General features: G+C 47.6%; 1 protein-coding gene across 1 annotated transcript in view; it reads right to left on the bottom strand.

Moving 5' to 3' along the window:
* Positions 1 to 13,528: 13,528 nt before the first annotated feature.
* SLC4A1AP (solute carrier family 4 member 1 adaptor protein) overlaps positions 13,529 to 16,382 on the bottom strand; it is a 79,476-nt gene continuing 76,622 nt past the window's right edge. The window contains exon 13 of the mRNA XM_068233443.1: positions 13,529 to 14,273. Coding sequence (XP_068089544.1) covers positions 14,224 to 14,273 — 50 coding nt within the window. The 3' untranslated portion in view covers positions 13,529 to 14,223. The remainder of the gene's footprint in view (positions 14,274 to 16,382) is intronic.

Here is a 16,382-nt window from a genome sequence, read left to right as displayed (position 1 = left end):
GCTGCTCCATGCGCTGTACACACGCTGCTGCTGCTGCTCCATGCTCTGTACACACGCTGCTGCTCCATGCTCTGTACACACGCTGCTGCTCCATGCTCTGTACACACGCTGCTGCTCCATGCTCTGTACACACGCTGCTGCTCCATGCCCTGTACACATGCTGCTGCTCCATGCTCTGTACACATGCTGCTGCGCCATGCGATGTACACACGCTGCTGCTCCATGCTCTGTACACACGCTGCTGCTGCTGCTCCATGCTCTGTACACACGCTGCTGCTCCATGCTCTGTACACACGCTGCTGCTGCTCCATGCTCTGTACACACGCTGCTGCTCCATGCTCTGTACACACACTGCTGCTCCATGCCCTGTACACACGCTGCTGCTCCATGCTCTGTACACACGCTGCTGCTCCATGCTCTGTGCACACACTGCTGCTCTATGCTCTGTACACACGCTGCTGCTCCATGCTCTGTACACGCTGCTGCTCTATGCTCTGTACACACACTGCTGCTCCATGCCCTGTACACACGCTGCTGCTCCATGCTCTGTACACATGCTGCTGCGCCATGCGATGTACACACGCTGCTGCTCCATGCTCTGTACACACGCTGCTGCTGCTGCTCCATGCTCTGTACACACGCTGCTGCTCCATGCTCTGTACACACACTGCTGCTCCATGCCCTGTACACACGCTGCTGCTCCATGCTCTGTACACACACTGCTGCTCCATGCCCTGTACACACGCTGCTGCTCCATGCTCTGTACACACGCTGCTGCTCCATGCTCTGTACACACGCTGCTGCTACATGCTCTGTACACACGCTGCTGCTCCATGCTCTGTACATACACTGCCGTTCCATGCTCTGTACACACACTCATGCTCCATGCTCTGTACACACACTGTGGCTCCATGCTTTATAAACACGCTTCTGCTCCATGCATAAAGGCAAATTCATTGTGGAACTTGTAGTTCCTTAACAGCTGTAGAGCCAAGTTTGCAGATAACTGTGCTAGAAAATTGAAATGCTATATGGGGACATTAGAAAGTTGGGACACAAAATGGTGGCACTGGAAAATATGGATACAAAATATGGGGATCATTCGAGAATCGGGACATCATATAGCAGGCACTGGAAAGCTAGAACAGAAAATACAGGAGGGGCTATGAAGCTGGGATGCAATTTGGTGAGCGCTGGAAAACTCTTATTCAACATTAGGGGCATTGGGACGTCATTACCCATTTTTGTGGGAATTAAAAAAGCCTAAATCAAATTATGCCTCTGCCCCCACATGACTTAATGAGGTTCCAGGAGGCTCTGATGATGAATAACTCTCAGAGTTGCTCCAGTTTTGCGCCACTCGACGTATGACGGAACTATGCACTCGCTGACAAACTCTCCGCTGACTGACGGGAGATTTACTGCCACGTACTGTCACGTTTCCATTCAATAATCTGTCCAAAATCAGGCAGGGCCACATTTACAGCTCAGGAGCCTATACGCACGGAAGCTCTAGGGATGGTCAATGACATTCAAATTGTTCCAGAATTATGCAATTTTTTATGCAAATGTATGCAGTTTGAAAATGGACCAATCAATTTAAAAACAGGTTTAAAAATGGATTGGTCCATCTTCAAGCTGCATACATTTGCATAAAAATGTGCATACATTTGCTTCAATTTGGAACAATTTGCATATCTGTGATCATCCCTAGTAAGCTCTGATCCAAACACTCCTCCCCAACCCTTGCACCATGCCCCCTTTTCTTATTTAATAAAACTATGCAAGGTAATGTAGATATTACCAAAGACAAGTAGAGAATACCATGTGCTGTGCAGATATTACCAACCACATGTAGAATCAATTTACCAAATATAAGCTGTGACTTGGCAGCATGTACGTGCATTGGACCGCCGGGAGATGGTAAGTCTCTTACCATCTGCTCAGAGGGAGGGAGTGAGAGAAGAAGAGGCACTTGGGGATGCCAAAAAGCTGCCTTTTACACATGGGCTGCCTGTAGGCACAAGCCTACAGTGCCTATTGGTAAATACGGCCCTGCCTTCAGGAGTTCCTCGTTTGGCTGGGTGGTCATGGTGAAAATTCAGGCCTACCGGCAGCTCCACATTTTGGCAGAGGTTTCTGTAGTCCTTCTTGCCAGAATGTTTTTATCCAGACTATTAATTATCCCTCTCCGAATGTAAAACAATCCAGCTACTTCAACAGCACAAACCACATAAAATCCAACCTCCCCCTCAGAAGGAGAGCAGCAGCGAGGGCTGGCCCCGGAACAAGACTAAAAATGCCGTTCCAGGACTTTAATTTGTTCTTTATAAATCACTAATAATGAAGAACCATCTGACTGCAATTATTTCAGGGTTACGGTCCAATCCGTGCCCAGATCCTGAGTCATGTCGGAGTTGGCATCTTATGTTACAGATGAGGAAATGTAAGGTACATTCTGTTCACCATCTTCTCTATGGAAAACAGACTTCAGTCTCACAACATTTTATTTTCAGAAGGGAAGAAAAAACATGACCTACATGTCAGATGTGTGATAATAACAACAGTTCAGGCTGCAGTCAAAGGAAAATATTGTGTGGCTCAGCTAATGTTGATCGTGAGGGAAAGCAGAGGCTGGTCCAACCTAAAATTGAGATACCTCATTAATGTCAATTCACAAAGGATAAGACGAGGTAACACGGTAAGATGTTCGGTATTTCCAGCCTGGAGCTGCTGTCGGCATTAGAACAAACAGCCATTCGGAAAGGTTACAGAAGGGTGTTAAAGGAAACCCGAGACAACGTATATGGAAGAATTTATAATTATCTGGGGCTTCCTCTAGCCCCATGAACTCCATGGGTTCCACCGCCATCCTCCCGGTTGGCTCAATTCTCAGTAATCCTTCCCGTCAGGAAGGCTACAAGCGTGTTGGGTTGCACTGCGCATGCGTGTCCCGGCCACACCCCCAACGCTGAGAAAAACCGCTGAGGGGGGCGCACGCAGACAGTCCGCACAGGGCAGCTCGACTGACATGACTGAAGCCTTCCTAATCGAAAGGATTACGGATGAACAAAGCCACTCGGGAGGACGGAGAGGAAGCCCCAGGCAAGTAAAAATTCTTCTACATCAGTATTCCCCAACCCTGTCCTCAAGGTCCACCAACAGTGCATGTTTTGTGGAAATCCACAGAGGTAGTTAATCAGCTCTGCTGAGAAACTAATTACCCCACCTGTGTGTATGCTTGTGGTTTACTGCAAAGGTGAGCCTTGAGGATAGGGTTGGGTTATTGGGTAACTGTGTTCTACATAGTTTGTCAGAGGTACACTTTAACAAGGAGAGATAAGAGAAACCAGGGTAGAGAAGAGTTTGCTAAACTAGGAAAGTAATAAAGTTAATGAAAACTTTCCCCTAGTTTCAAAATATATGTAAACACATACAAATAAGAAGTCTGTTTCTTCCTGAGTAAAATGAGCTATAAATTACTTATCTCCTGTGTTGCTGTCACTTACAGTAAGCAGTAGAAATCTGACATTACCGACAGGTTTTGGGCTAGTCCATCTCTCCATAGGGGATTCTCAGCATGGCATTTATCCTTTATATAGACATTCCCTGAAAAATATTTATGGAAAGATGCTGGCTATCCTGCCTACTCACTGTACACTATTTTAGCAGCTGGCCAGTGCAACTGCCATTCACTAAGTGCTTTTGCAAATAAAGAAAACCCTGAGAACCCCCCATGAGGAGATGGGCTAGTCCAAAACCTGTCTGTTCTGTCAGAGTTCTACTACTTACTGCAAGTGACAGCAACATAGGAGAAAAGTAATTTATGGCTCATTTTACTCTGGAAGAAACATACTTTGTATGTTTATATATACTTTAAAATGTATGATTTTCACGACAGTGGTCCTTTAAAATCTATCTAGCGATCATTTCTCACCTCTCTCTGATTCTCAGCTCAGTACAGTTCAATTTCAGCATGCTGCTGGCTGTATACTATTTGTAGCGAACAATGGAATGTAAACAAAAGATAAGGTTATCACCTCTTCGGATGCGGGCAGAAGCTTTAGGAGGTGCTATGTTTAACTGTTTGACTGCTGTTCTGCTACACATTTTTGTGGTAGTAGGTTTCATGCTGTAAATCAATCTTTTAACCTTCTTGGCGGTAACCCCGACCTGAGCTCGGGGTAGGAAAAATTAGCTGTGAGCGGTAAGCCCGAGCTCAGGTCGGGGTAGGGAATTACACCGTTTCCTATGCGTTTAGGAGTCCCGCGTGTGATCAGTGTTGCTCATAGGGACTCCAGCCTCTGTCCCCGACTGTCTGCAGCTTTTTCTGGCCGCCGGGATCCCCACATCCCCGCTCTTGTTTCGGGGACTCGGCGGCCAATCAATGCGGCGGAGTGGCGTGATGTCAGCGGGGCTAATTTTAAAACAGGAGGAAAAAGACGTGAACCTGTGTATATATACATGTATATTATATATATTCTTCTGTCTGCACAGACTTCTGCCTGGATTTTGATTGCTCTCTGCCTGCCGCCTGCACCAACCTCTTCCTGGATTTTGACTACTCTCTCTGCCTGGATTTTGACTACTCTCTGCATGCTTTATTTGTATAGTTTCACATTTATTTCATTAATGTCTACCAGGCTTATTCTGGCATATTTTGGTGAGTTATGACTTAAGAATTGGAGACCTACAATTCTTGAAAAACAATGTACCGCTTTTGACTCATAATTCCAGACAGAAATGCACCGCCAGGGAGGTTAAAGCAAAGAAGAAATGCTGAATTTCACAGCACTTGAAGATACCGAATGAAATACTGCATAAGGTAAACCTCTTTGTGAATCGAAATAAGATAGAGAAACTGAGGGACCAGGCATACACTGTGACCTGACGCCTACCACTTCCCCCATTCTACTTTCTGCCCCCGCTAACTACCTAACTGCCCCTCCAGCAGCCTCTTCCAGGAGGCCGGTGCTGGATGGGCTGTTTGCATCCTACAGAGTGTGCCTGTGCCCGGGAGCGCGCTGCGCATGCATAGGATGTCACTATGTCATGCCCATGGCGTCATATACATGCGCAAAGCACTCCTGGCCACAGGCGTGCATTTGATGCTCAGCCCGGCCTGTGCAGTAGTGCCCGACTCCAGCGACCCGGAAGAGGCTGCCGGAGGGGCATTTAGGTAGGAAGCAGGGGCAGAAAGGAGAACAGGGAGAGCAGAAGGCATCAGGTCAGGTCACAGTATATGCCTGCTCCCACTTTTTCTGTAGCTTATTTCGGCTCTGGTATCCTTTAAGTCAAACATCTGGCTTTGAGTTTTAGATGACATATCTTCAGTTCAGTGAAGCACATAGAATTCTACTTATCCTGAAGATAGATTGAATGAGGTTTGCTGAGGCCGAGACACGTCACCTTCTCTCATCAATGTCTGCATTGTGGCTTTAACAATGTTTCCCCTCTCTGGTATAGGATGTGAGCCGCTTGGCTTCACTTTCTTCTAAATATTCCGCCTGGCTTCAGAAACGCCCATATATCCCGAGTGCCTCCCTGGCCAGGATACAACTCCTGCAGGAAGCTCCATCTCAGTATATAAGCAGAGGAAAGCATTAAATATTCATGGCGGGAGCCGCGCCACCTCTCCGCCTTCCACTCCAGGCAAACAGGAAACGGGGCAAGGTGTGATCAGATGGCTGTTTACATTCCATGCTGTGCGCTGCGGCTTTCTAAAACATCAATACTAATGTACACAAGGCAGAAAATGTCATTAAAGCAAACCTGGAATTTTTTTTCAGTTTTTTACCCAAGAGGGAAGGCTCTGGGTCCTATAGAACCTAGGTTCTCAACGTGCGGTACGCGTACCCCAGGGGGTACTTCTGATGGTTCCAGGGGGTACTCGGACTTGATATAATTAACCAAGTATTACAAATTTAGAGTTTTAGAATATGATAAATCCTATATCAACACCAAATTAGTATTTTAGCTAATTAAAAGCAAAAATAAATGCTTGGAAATGGTTTAGAACCAATTATTATGTACTATGATTAAAAATATATTTGTCAAGGGGTACTTGAGATAATGTTTACTATGCCAGGGGGTACTTGGTGAGTACAGGGTTTTAAAAGGGGTCCATACCAATAAAATGTTGAGAAACACTGCTATAGAACAGGGGTCTACAACTTTTTTCAGTCCAGGGACTGCTTTCCAATCCAACATTTCTCCCGGGACTGGGTGGGGGGGTGGTAGGCAGATTGGACAGGGAACGGGGCTATGGTGCGAGTTTAGGATGCTGTTGGTCTGAGGGCAGCTAGTGATAGTAGGCCTTGGGTGGTAAAAACTACAAATCATGCCCTGGTGCTCAGTACAGTTCTGTTTGTCTTCACAAGGCTGTCTGAGGAGGATAATTTCACCTGGGGTACAACGCTGGAATGAGGACACGGAGACAAGACTAGGAAGGCTCTATGGAATACGGAAGCCTTCCCTTTTCTTAGGCAAGTTTATTATTTTTTTTTTTTTTTAAATTGCTTCTTAAAGCGGACCTAAACTCAGAACTTCCTCCCTGCTCTAAAGAAGTGCACCAGCGTAAAACATTCCTTTGTTACAGCGGATACAAATCCTACAATAAATCTGCACTGTTTTTACTTCCTGCTTTCATGGAAGCAGACACATTAAGATCCTGTGTTTACCAGTTACCTCTCGGCAGTTAGCTAGACTCTACATACAGGATGCATTTCTCGGTTTTCCTTCTGTCCTGTGCAAGAGTTCAGGTACACTTTAAAGGTCAACTGTAGTGAGAGGAATATGGAGGCTGCCATATTTTTCCAATTAAGCAATACCAGTTGCCTGGCTGTCCTGCTGATTCTCTGCCTCTAATACTTTCAAACATAAACCCCGAACAAGCATGCAGCAGATCAGGTGTTTCTGACATTATTGTCAGATCTAACAAGAATAGCTGCATGCTTGTTTCTGGTGTGATGCAGACACTACTGCAGCAAAATAGATCAACAGGGCTGCCAGGCAACTGGTATTGTTTAGATGGAAATAAATATGGCAGTCTCCATATTCTGCTCACTTCAGTTCTACACTACAGTATATCTACGTCCTCTGTGACTTCATCTATGCCACAAGGACGTAGATATACGTCCTGTAGCAGAAGCAGTGCTGTGCAAGATTGGGCTTGCTCATGTGCACACCTCTGGCACGATCTAATGCAGTACTAATTGGTGAAAGGGAATATATGTTCCCTGAACCAATAAGATTGATTTTAACTATTAAAAATACTTTTATTTTCTCAAATCATAGTGAAAAATGCACCCTGTAGCATTATTACAAAATCAAATATTTTCAACATAGATTGTGACAGGAACATAACCTAAGTTTTGTGATGAACAGCAGAAAAAAAACAAACAAAATGTGTGTTTTTTTATCTACAGTAGCCCTTTTTATTTTTAAACTGGGATTGGAAAAACTGAGAAATGTTTTTTTTTTCAATTTGTATCCTCTTTTTCCCATTAAAATGCATAGAAAACAAAATTGTTCAATTGAAAAAATGCCATACAATGAAAGTCTAGTTTGTCTTGAAAACAGCAATATATGTTTCATTTAGGTGTAAAAGTTATTGCTGATTAAATAGGGACATAGCTAAAATGTAAAAACTGCTCTGGTCCATAAGTGGGAAACAAGGTCTGGATGCGAAGTGGTTAAAGAAACGATACAGCCCAAATGAAGCATTACATGGATGCCCTTTAGGCAAAAATGTTGACTTGCCAGGTCTTTAGCTTTCAATTTCCCCCCCGAGCCCTGACTTCCGGCACATAGCCCCGGCCCCTAGCAGACGAGGGCTGTGGCGCTTCCAGGGCACTCTGTATTGGAGATAAATAGTGCCATGGCACTTCTCTGCAAAGGAGACACAGAGAGGACCGGGCTACGCGCCGGAAGCCGGGGCCTCAGGGGCGGATTTTAAAGAGACTCTGAAGCCTCTTAAAATCCTTTTTGTATTAAACAATCTTGTTTAATACATTAGCCCTACCTAAACCGCCGCATTCCCGTGGCTGTAAACTATCTAAAACCGACCTAACTCGCCCTCCCTCTCCCCCACAAAATCCAAGACTTTCTTGGTCGTGGATTTTGCTGCCCTAAGCTCTTCTGTGTGAGGCAGAGCTATGAGCTGCAGCCCTGCCTCACACCCGTCTGTCAGTGGCGGATCTCCGCCTCTCCCCCACCCCTCTCAGTGAAGGAAGACAGAGAGGCGGTGATCCGGGCTGACAGATGCGTGTGAGGCAGAGCTACAGCTCATAGCCCTGCCTCACACAGAAGCGCTGCACGGATCGCCCCTCGGGGAGTTAGGGGGGGTTTTAGATAGTTTACAGCCACGGGAATGCGTCGATTTAGGTAGGACTAATGTATTACACAGGATTATTTAAAAAAAAAAAAAAAGATTTTTAAGAGGCTTCAAAGTCTCTTTAAAGGGCAAAACATCAAAATGAAGTTCCGCACACTCATGCTAATCCATTTACAAAAATCATGCAGCAATCAATGCTGTCCCTACAGCTAAGTTAAAAGCTGCATAGAGGTAGCCCAGTGTCGTATGTGTCCTAACTCTGGCCCTGTAACATGCATAGCACAAACATGCATGCATTCAGCGCATCAAAACCTATCTAAGGAATAGGCGCACATATCCTTAAAGGGAACCAGAGACGAAGCACCCTTGTGTATTTTACCATATATATCAGTAAGAACATTAGAGAAAACACTTACCATGCTCTCTGTTTCATCCTCACTGCTAAAAGTGTCTGTAATCAGCTGTGATAAGAATCCCAGACTGAGCATTCAGTCTGGCTTTGCAGGGAATAATTATAGCTGAGTCATAGCAGAGCCACAAGGGGGCAGGCTTGAGCTTGAAAAGACACCAGAGAAGACAGACTCCGCTATAATCTTTCCGTAGTAAAGCTAGACTGAGTGCTCAGTCGGGGATTCTTATCAGAGGTGATAAAAGTCAGATAAAACAGAGAACAATGAAACAAAGAGCAGATTAGGTGTTTACTGTCATGTTCCCACTGATTTATAAGGTAAAATACAAGAGGGTGCTTCATCTCTGGTTCTCTTTTATGACCTCCCTGGGACAGATGCAGTGCATTTTTTTTGTAAATGGATTCGCATAAGTGTGCGGAAGTTCATTTTGATGTTTTGCTTGCCACACCCCTTACAGCACCTCCCCATTACATCTACAAGTGTTTAAATGTCCAAGCTCAAGGTGAGGAGGAGCCTGGATTTTGTGTTTTTTTTAATTACTCTTTAAAGGGCAACTGTAGTGAGAAGAATATGGTGGCTGCCATATTAATTTTCTTTTAACCACCCTGGTGGTATTGACGAGCTCAGCTCGTCCAGGAAAAACTTGCTGAAAGCGGTATTGACGAGCTGAGCTCGTCAATACTGCCAGGGAGATTTATTGTTTCTCTGCCCCGCCGGCTGCACTTTTCCCTCATCAGAGGGATTCCCCAGGATGGCTGGATGCCTGTCAGCACGCTGTGGGTAGCGATCTGTGCTACCCACAGCGTGCAGAACTAGCATCCAGCCACCCTGGGGAATCCCTGTGCAGCCATCGGAGCAGAGAATGTGCTCAGCAGCATGCGGGATTCCCCTTCTGTGCTGCGGGTGGCTGGTGCGGGGATCCCCTCTGTGGGGGGGGGAGGGTGTCCCCTTCTGTGCTGGCTGGTAGTGGCCGGTACCGGCGGGGATCCTCTCTGTGGGGAGGGGGGGGGGGAGGGGGCATCCCCGTAATGTGCGTGCGGGTGACCCTGTAGTGTGTGTGTGGGGGGGCGGGTATCCCCCCTATGGGGCGAGTCTTGGCCGGTCGGGGACACCCCCTTCTGTGCGGGGGGGGGGGGGGGGAGGTGGGTGTCCCCTTCTATGAGAGCTGTGGGTGGCCTTTCCCTCCTCCCTCTCTGTCCCCCGTGCCCTCCTCACCCCCGATCCTGTGTCCCCCCCATCCCGTGTCTCCCCCCTGTCAGTCAAAAGCCCTGCTTTACTCACCTGAGGGCTTTCTCCTGCGCTGGCCGAGATGCACACCCTCCATCTCCATCGCCGAAGTCCCGGTCTCTGTAATTACAGTACGCGGCTTGGTGACGTCACCAAGCCGCGTACAGTAATTACAGAGAACACGAGACTTCGCGATGGAAGAGGAAGTGCGCCGCTTCCGCCGCAGGAGCAAGCCCTCAGGTGAGTAGATCAGGGCTTCTGACGGGGGAGACACGGGATTGGGGGGGAGGGGGCACGGGGGATCGGAAGGGATGGGGGGAAGAGGAGGGAGAGGCCACCCACAGCCCTCATAGATGGGGACACCCACCTCCCCCCACAACAGAAGGGGGTGTCCCCGACAGACCATGACTAGCCCCCATAGAAGGGGATATCCCCCACACACACAGAAGGGCCACCCAGCCACCTGCACGCACAGTATGGGGATCCCCCCCCCCCCCACAGAGGGGATCCCCACCGGCCACTACCAGCCAGCACAGAAGGGGAGCCCCCCCACAGAAGGGACACCCGGCCAGAGTCAGGGGGCATCGGGGGCAATGGGGGGGGGGGGGAGGGCAGAGGCACCCGCAAACCTGGCTCCCTATACATATGACTCCCTACACCTGGCTGCACATCTGTCTCCTATACACCTGGCTGCACATCTGTCTCCTATACACCTGGCTGCACATCTGTCTCCTATACACCTGGCTGCACATCTGTCTCCTATACACCTGGCTGCACATCTGTCTCCTATACACCTGGCTGCACATCTGTCTCCTATACACCTGGCTGCACATCTGTCTCCTATACACCTGGCTGCACATCTGTCTCCTATACACCTGGCTGCACATCTGTCTCCTATACACCTGGCAAACATCTGTCTCCTATACACCTGGCTGCACATCTGTCTCCTATACACCTGGCAAACATCTTGCTCCCTATATACCTGGCAAAACATCTGGCTAAACTATTCCTGGCTAATACATCTGGCTAACTACACCTGGCTGCACATCTGGCTAACTATACATCTGGCTAACTATACCTGGCTATACATCTGGGTCTTATACTCACCATTGGCATGCTGATCCCTCGTCGCGTACCTCTGATAGCTTCCCCGGTGCCTTCTTCCATGTCCCTTGGCGGATTTTGCTTCTCCCTTGGAGATCACATGTCCCCCGTCGATCGGCGTTGATGGAACCAGTGTCACACAGCATCATCAAAATCTCGCAGCAAACATTTTTTTTTTAAATTTAATTCAATACAATAACCTGTATTGAATTCAATACAAAAAAAAAAGATTGCAAAAAAAAAAATTGGTTGAAAATTATGGGAAATTAATTGAACCACTTTTTGCACGGAAATCCTGGGGAAATAGAACGCCAGGGTGGTTAAACTATACCAGTTGCCTGGCAGCCCTGTTAGTCTATTTGGCTGCAGTAGTGTATGAATAACCCCAGAAACAAGCATGCAGCTAGTTTTGTCAGATCGGACAAGAATGTCAGAAACACCTGATCTGCTGCATGCTTGTTCAGGGGCTATGGCTAAAAGTATTAGAGGCAGAAGAACAGCAGGATGACAGGAAATAAATATGGCAGCTTCCATAATCACTTCAGGTGCGCTTTGAAGAGGAACTTTAACCCAGGATTGAACTTCATTTAATACCCCTTTCCTAGGAAAAGCTTTACCTTTTCTCAAATAGATCATCAGGATTGTCTGTGTGGCTGATATTATGGTGAAACCCCTCCCACAGTGTGCTGCCATGACAGTTTCCTTTCTGTGGACCTTGTTGCATTGTGGGAAATAAAGGCTGTTTCCAACTGCCACACAACCAGTATCTCCCTCTTTGCATATGGATACAGGGGCGTAACTAAGCCTCACCGGGCCCCCCTGCAGAAATTAACAGCGGGCCACCCCCCCCCTCCCCGGGGCCCGCTCGTGGCCGTTTTTTAGGGGGCTGGAGGGGTGGCAGCATGAGGGGAAAGCCTTGCCCACAGTCGGCGGGGAGAGGGGAAGTTCCCCCCTCTCCCTCACTTCGGGGCTCTCCCCTCTGCGCTTCCCTCCAGCTAGTGTACTAGCTCCAGTGTGTGGGCAGCGGGCAGCAGCGGGCAGATACATACCTTCTTCCATGCGTTCCATCGGAGACTTCTCGCTCTACCGGCTGACGTCACTTCCGGAAGTGACGTCACTTCCGGAAGTGACGTCAGCCGCTAGAGCGAGAAGTCTCCGATGGAACGCACGGAAGAAGGTATGTATCTGCCCGCCGCTGCCCGCTGCCCACACACTGGAGCTGGTACACTAGCTGGAGGGGAGAGCCCCGAGGTGAGGGAGAGGGGGGAACTTCCCCTCTCCCCGCCGACTGTGGGCAAGGCTTTCCCCTCATGCTGCCCCCCCTCCAGCCCCCTAAAAACGGCCACGAGCGGGCCCCAGGGGGGGGGGGGGGGCCGGGCCCCCCCGCGGGCGCAGGGGCTGCAGGGCCTATTGTTACGCCCCTGTATGGATTTCTATAACCAAAAAAAACCAACCTTTTAGCCTATCACATTGTTAGGGGGTGTGGTTATAGATAAATGGCAATTGGTGCTGTCAAGTTTTTTTTTTTTCTTGTTTGCCAGTAGTAAAGATGATGACCTGCTGGCTCATTGTGAATCACACAACAGGAACAAATTGCATGGCAAATATTTCTTGATCTCTCTTCTATTAACTTCTCACTTTGCAATGCATTGCCTAATTACACCCCCCCCTCCCCCCCACACTATTTTTTTGTAAAGTTCCTCTTTAAAGGGCAACTGAAGTGAGAGCGATGTAGAGTCTGCCATATTTATTTCCTTTTAAGCAATACCAGTTACCTGGCTCGCCTGCCTCTAATACTTTTAGCCATAGACCCTGAACAAGCATGCAGCAGATCAGGTGTTTCTGGCATTATTGTCAGATCTGACAAGATTAGCTGCATGCTTGTTTCTGCTGTGATTCAGACACTATTGTAGCCAAATAGATAAGCAGGACAGCTGGGCAACTGGTATTATTTAAAGTGAACCTTAAGTCAACTATAAAAAATGAGATTTACTCACCTGGGGCTTCCCTCAGCCCCCAGCAGCCGATCGGTGCCCTCGCAGCCCCGCTCTGACGCTCCAGGACCTGCCGTCGAGCACTTCCAGTTTGGCCGTCACCGGCCGACAGGCATGGGAACGCGAAGAAGGTCGCAATAGCAGCATAGGGGGCGATATACAGGCTGGGAACGCAAAGAATCACTCGCGTTCCCATGCCTGTCGGCCGGTGACGGCCAAACCGGAAGTGTTCGCCGGCGGGTCCTGGAGCGTCAGAGTGGGGCTGCGAGGGCACCGATCGGCTGCTGGGGGCTGAGAGAAGCCCCAGGTGAGCAAATCTCATTTTTTATAGTTGACTTAAGGATCACTTTAAAAGGAGATAAATATGGCAGCCACCATATCACTCACTTCAGTTTCCCTTTAAGTGGCTTAAAAAAAGGAGGAGAAGGAAAGCAACAGGCAAACCCATATAGACCAAGTTCTTTCACATAATTTTAATATTATTTTAGAAACCAAGCTACAAACTAACAGGTATTTACAGCCACAGAATTGTGGCAAAAAATCATAATAATAAGAATAAAAAAAGTGAAAAGCAGAAAACACAAGAATAAGAGGGGGGAAAAAGTCACACTAATGACCGACAGGCCTAAAAAGGGTTGTAGGGTAATCTATGGGGGCGTGTCTTCTAGACATCTATTAAAAAAGACCTGAATTACGAAGCTTGTGAGCTCAACAAAAAAACTCCTATACAAAGACAGGCGGGGCTTACGGGCAGCGGCTCAGTGCTTGCCACCACCCATCCCCCTCCGCTACTGCCCAACACTCTCGTCTCTGTACCGCCTCCGTTACGTTACTGGCAAACAGCAGGCGGTAGAAAGAGAATGTGGCGGACAGAAGCGAGGGGGATGGGCGGCAAGTAACAAATGCTAAACGTCACGCACATCTATGCAGCATTTAATTTCTGTGCAGACAGGACACAGGTCAGAAGGGACATCGGATTTCCTGAAACGGACGAGGGTTCCGGATTGCCTCGACATTTCACGATTGCTTTGGAATAACGGAGAGGAGATGGCCGGTAGAGGGAGATGAGTTCTCATTGTTGAGGGATTGAAAGCACAGGAGCGGAGGAGGATGAACCAACATGACTGTTGTCTGCATAGCGGCGAGGCTTCCTCTAGTAACCGTACTTCTCATTGAGATGGGTCTTCCCATCACCAGTTTGCCCTGGAAGGAAGGTAAGTATTAATTATCTTGCATTGTGGTTAAGACCGTGCTTCCTGCTATGTTCCCCTGAAGTCTAAAAGTGAGACAAATGTGAGCATTTGCAGTATTAACCCTCATTATGACTCATGTGATCTCAGAATTCTCAATTATGGTTCTAAAAAAACAAAAAAAATACTTACCTTAGTAGTTCGAGGCACCTGTATTGAAAGCCTGCGTTGCTTTACCCTATGTTACTGCAGGGTAACGCAATGGCAATGCAAGGGTGCCTTGAATGCTTAGAGAGTACCTAAGTTATAAATTACAGTTTGCTTTAAACCTGATAAGTTGCCAAGATATATAAAATCACACATGATAAAGTGTGATTTTCTAACCCCCAGGGTCCATATTCCACATATGGTCTAGAAATCCTCGCCCCCAGTGTGAAATTAGGCTCTGCGCCTTTTCTTCCCCCCAAACCATAGGTGCAAAGGATGCTGGGGGATGGATGTCATAACTCCACCCCTCATGTCCATGTGATTTAATCTAGGCAGACAGACAGACATCTGAAATAAGAACTACAGCAAACAGACATGATGAAATAGGCTGCTGCAGTTTTCCTGTCTCTTCTATGTACTACAGTTTGTGAAAAGAGAAGTAATTTGATCCAGGCAGGCAGACAGCAGGGGAGGGAGGGGCAGGGAAGTTAACCAGGCCGAAGAGGAGGGCACAATGCTTTCAGCTTCAGGAGAAATAAGGAAGTACTACTAACAGATATAAAATGTGAGTCTGGTTCTATCCAGTGTTCTCCCCAGAAAGGTTTTCCAGCCGGGTGGCATGAAAAAGTAGCCGGGTGGGTCCTGATGAGGAAATGCAGGGCCAGTGCAACTATACTTACAGCACAAGAAAAGGATGAGGAGGAAAGCCGATGACAGCCGGGTGCTCACCGAAATTAGCCGGGTGGAGCACCCGGCTAAAGAGCCTGGGGAGAACACTGCTATCCAATATGATGTACCAGAGGTAAACTTTATATGTTCTTCTAACTGTACACAGTGCTTAGACTATATATATGTATTGCCATTCAGACCTTTTTTCTGTCCAGCAGGGAGTACGTCATTGGGCGAGGGACGTGCAGGGTGGGGTGGGGGGGCGTGGGGTCGGGGGGGAAGGGGATGGGGGCGGCACTATGCATATGACCTTGTTGGTGCACTCTGCCACAGTGTCATATTTTTGTGCGTTGGGGCGAGGGATTGCACCGTAAACCACAAGTGTAAAACCGGCCTAAAGGGTACCTGTAGCTGGGCTTACAGGGGAGTTACATACTCACCTAGGAATAGGGAAGGCTCTGGATCCTATTGAGCCTCCCAGTCCTCTCTACGTTGCCTCATTCCACTGCCCTGTGCAGCAACCCTCCCTTCCCAGATGCAGCGATCTAACTTTAATGTTGAAGAATCCTTCATGTCTCCTCAGATGTTATTGGACATACTCTGGTCTTCCAAGACGAGAGGCTTCATACTGCACATATGTGGACTTGCAAGTGCCCAGTACGGAGATTTCTGATACAACACTTATTAAAGTGGAACTGTCAGCCATGCTATCTCAGAAAAAAACCCACATATATAAATAGATAAATACTTGCTCTATTTACATAACATGTATTGCACTGTCTACATTTTGATTTTAGTGATTTTTCTCAAAAAAAAACTGGGTCTATTTTGAAGCCAATCCTGATATTTCCTCCCTTTTTCCACTGCACAACTGAATCACAACATCACAAATCGCTAGGGTTGCTACTTTATCATAGAAATCATGAGAAGTATTTTCTACTATAGTGATTCGATTTGCAAATCACAATCACTTTCTGGAGCGATTTTAAGAGGGATAATGCAATGCAAATGAAAAATCGCAATCACTGGCGTTTGTGATTGCGATTCTAGTGGAAAAGGGCCCTTACTCCGTCTGTGTTTGCACTGGCCGGCCTCCTCCTAATCTTCAAACACTCCCACCCAGCTCTGCAACAGAAAGGGCATTGAGAAATATTGGCCAATCAGAGAGGAACAGAGCTGTGGGAGGGGAAAACAGGCGGGAAAGAGGCTTCAGCCAATCAGGCTGCATTAGTTAGGTCTGAGGGGA

The sequence above is a fragment of the Hyperolius riggenbachi genome, chromosome 4 (assembly GCF_040937935.1).
Source record: "Hyperolius riggenbachi isolate aHypRig1 chromosome 4, aHypRig1.pri, whole genome shotgun sequence".
Taxonomy (NCBI): domain Eukaryota; kingdom Metazoa; phylum Chordata; class Amphibia; order Anura; family Hyperoliidae; genus Hyperolius; species Hyperolius riggenbachi.
The sequence above is the reverse complement of the archived record's forward strand: the minus strand, read 5'-3'. Positions and strand labels throughout refer to the sequence as shown.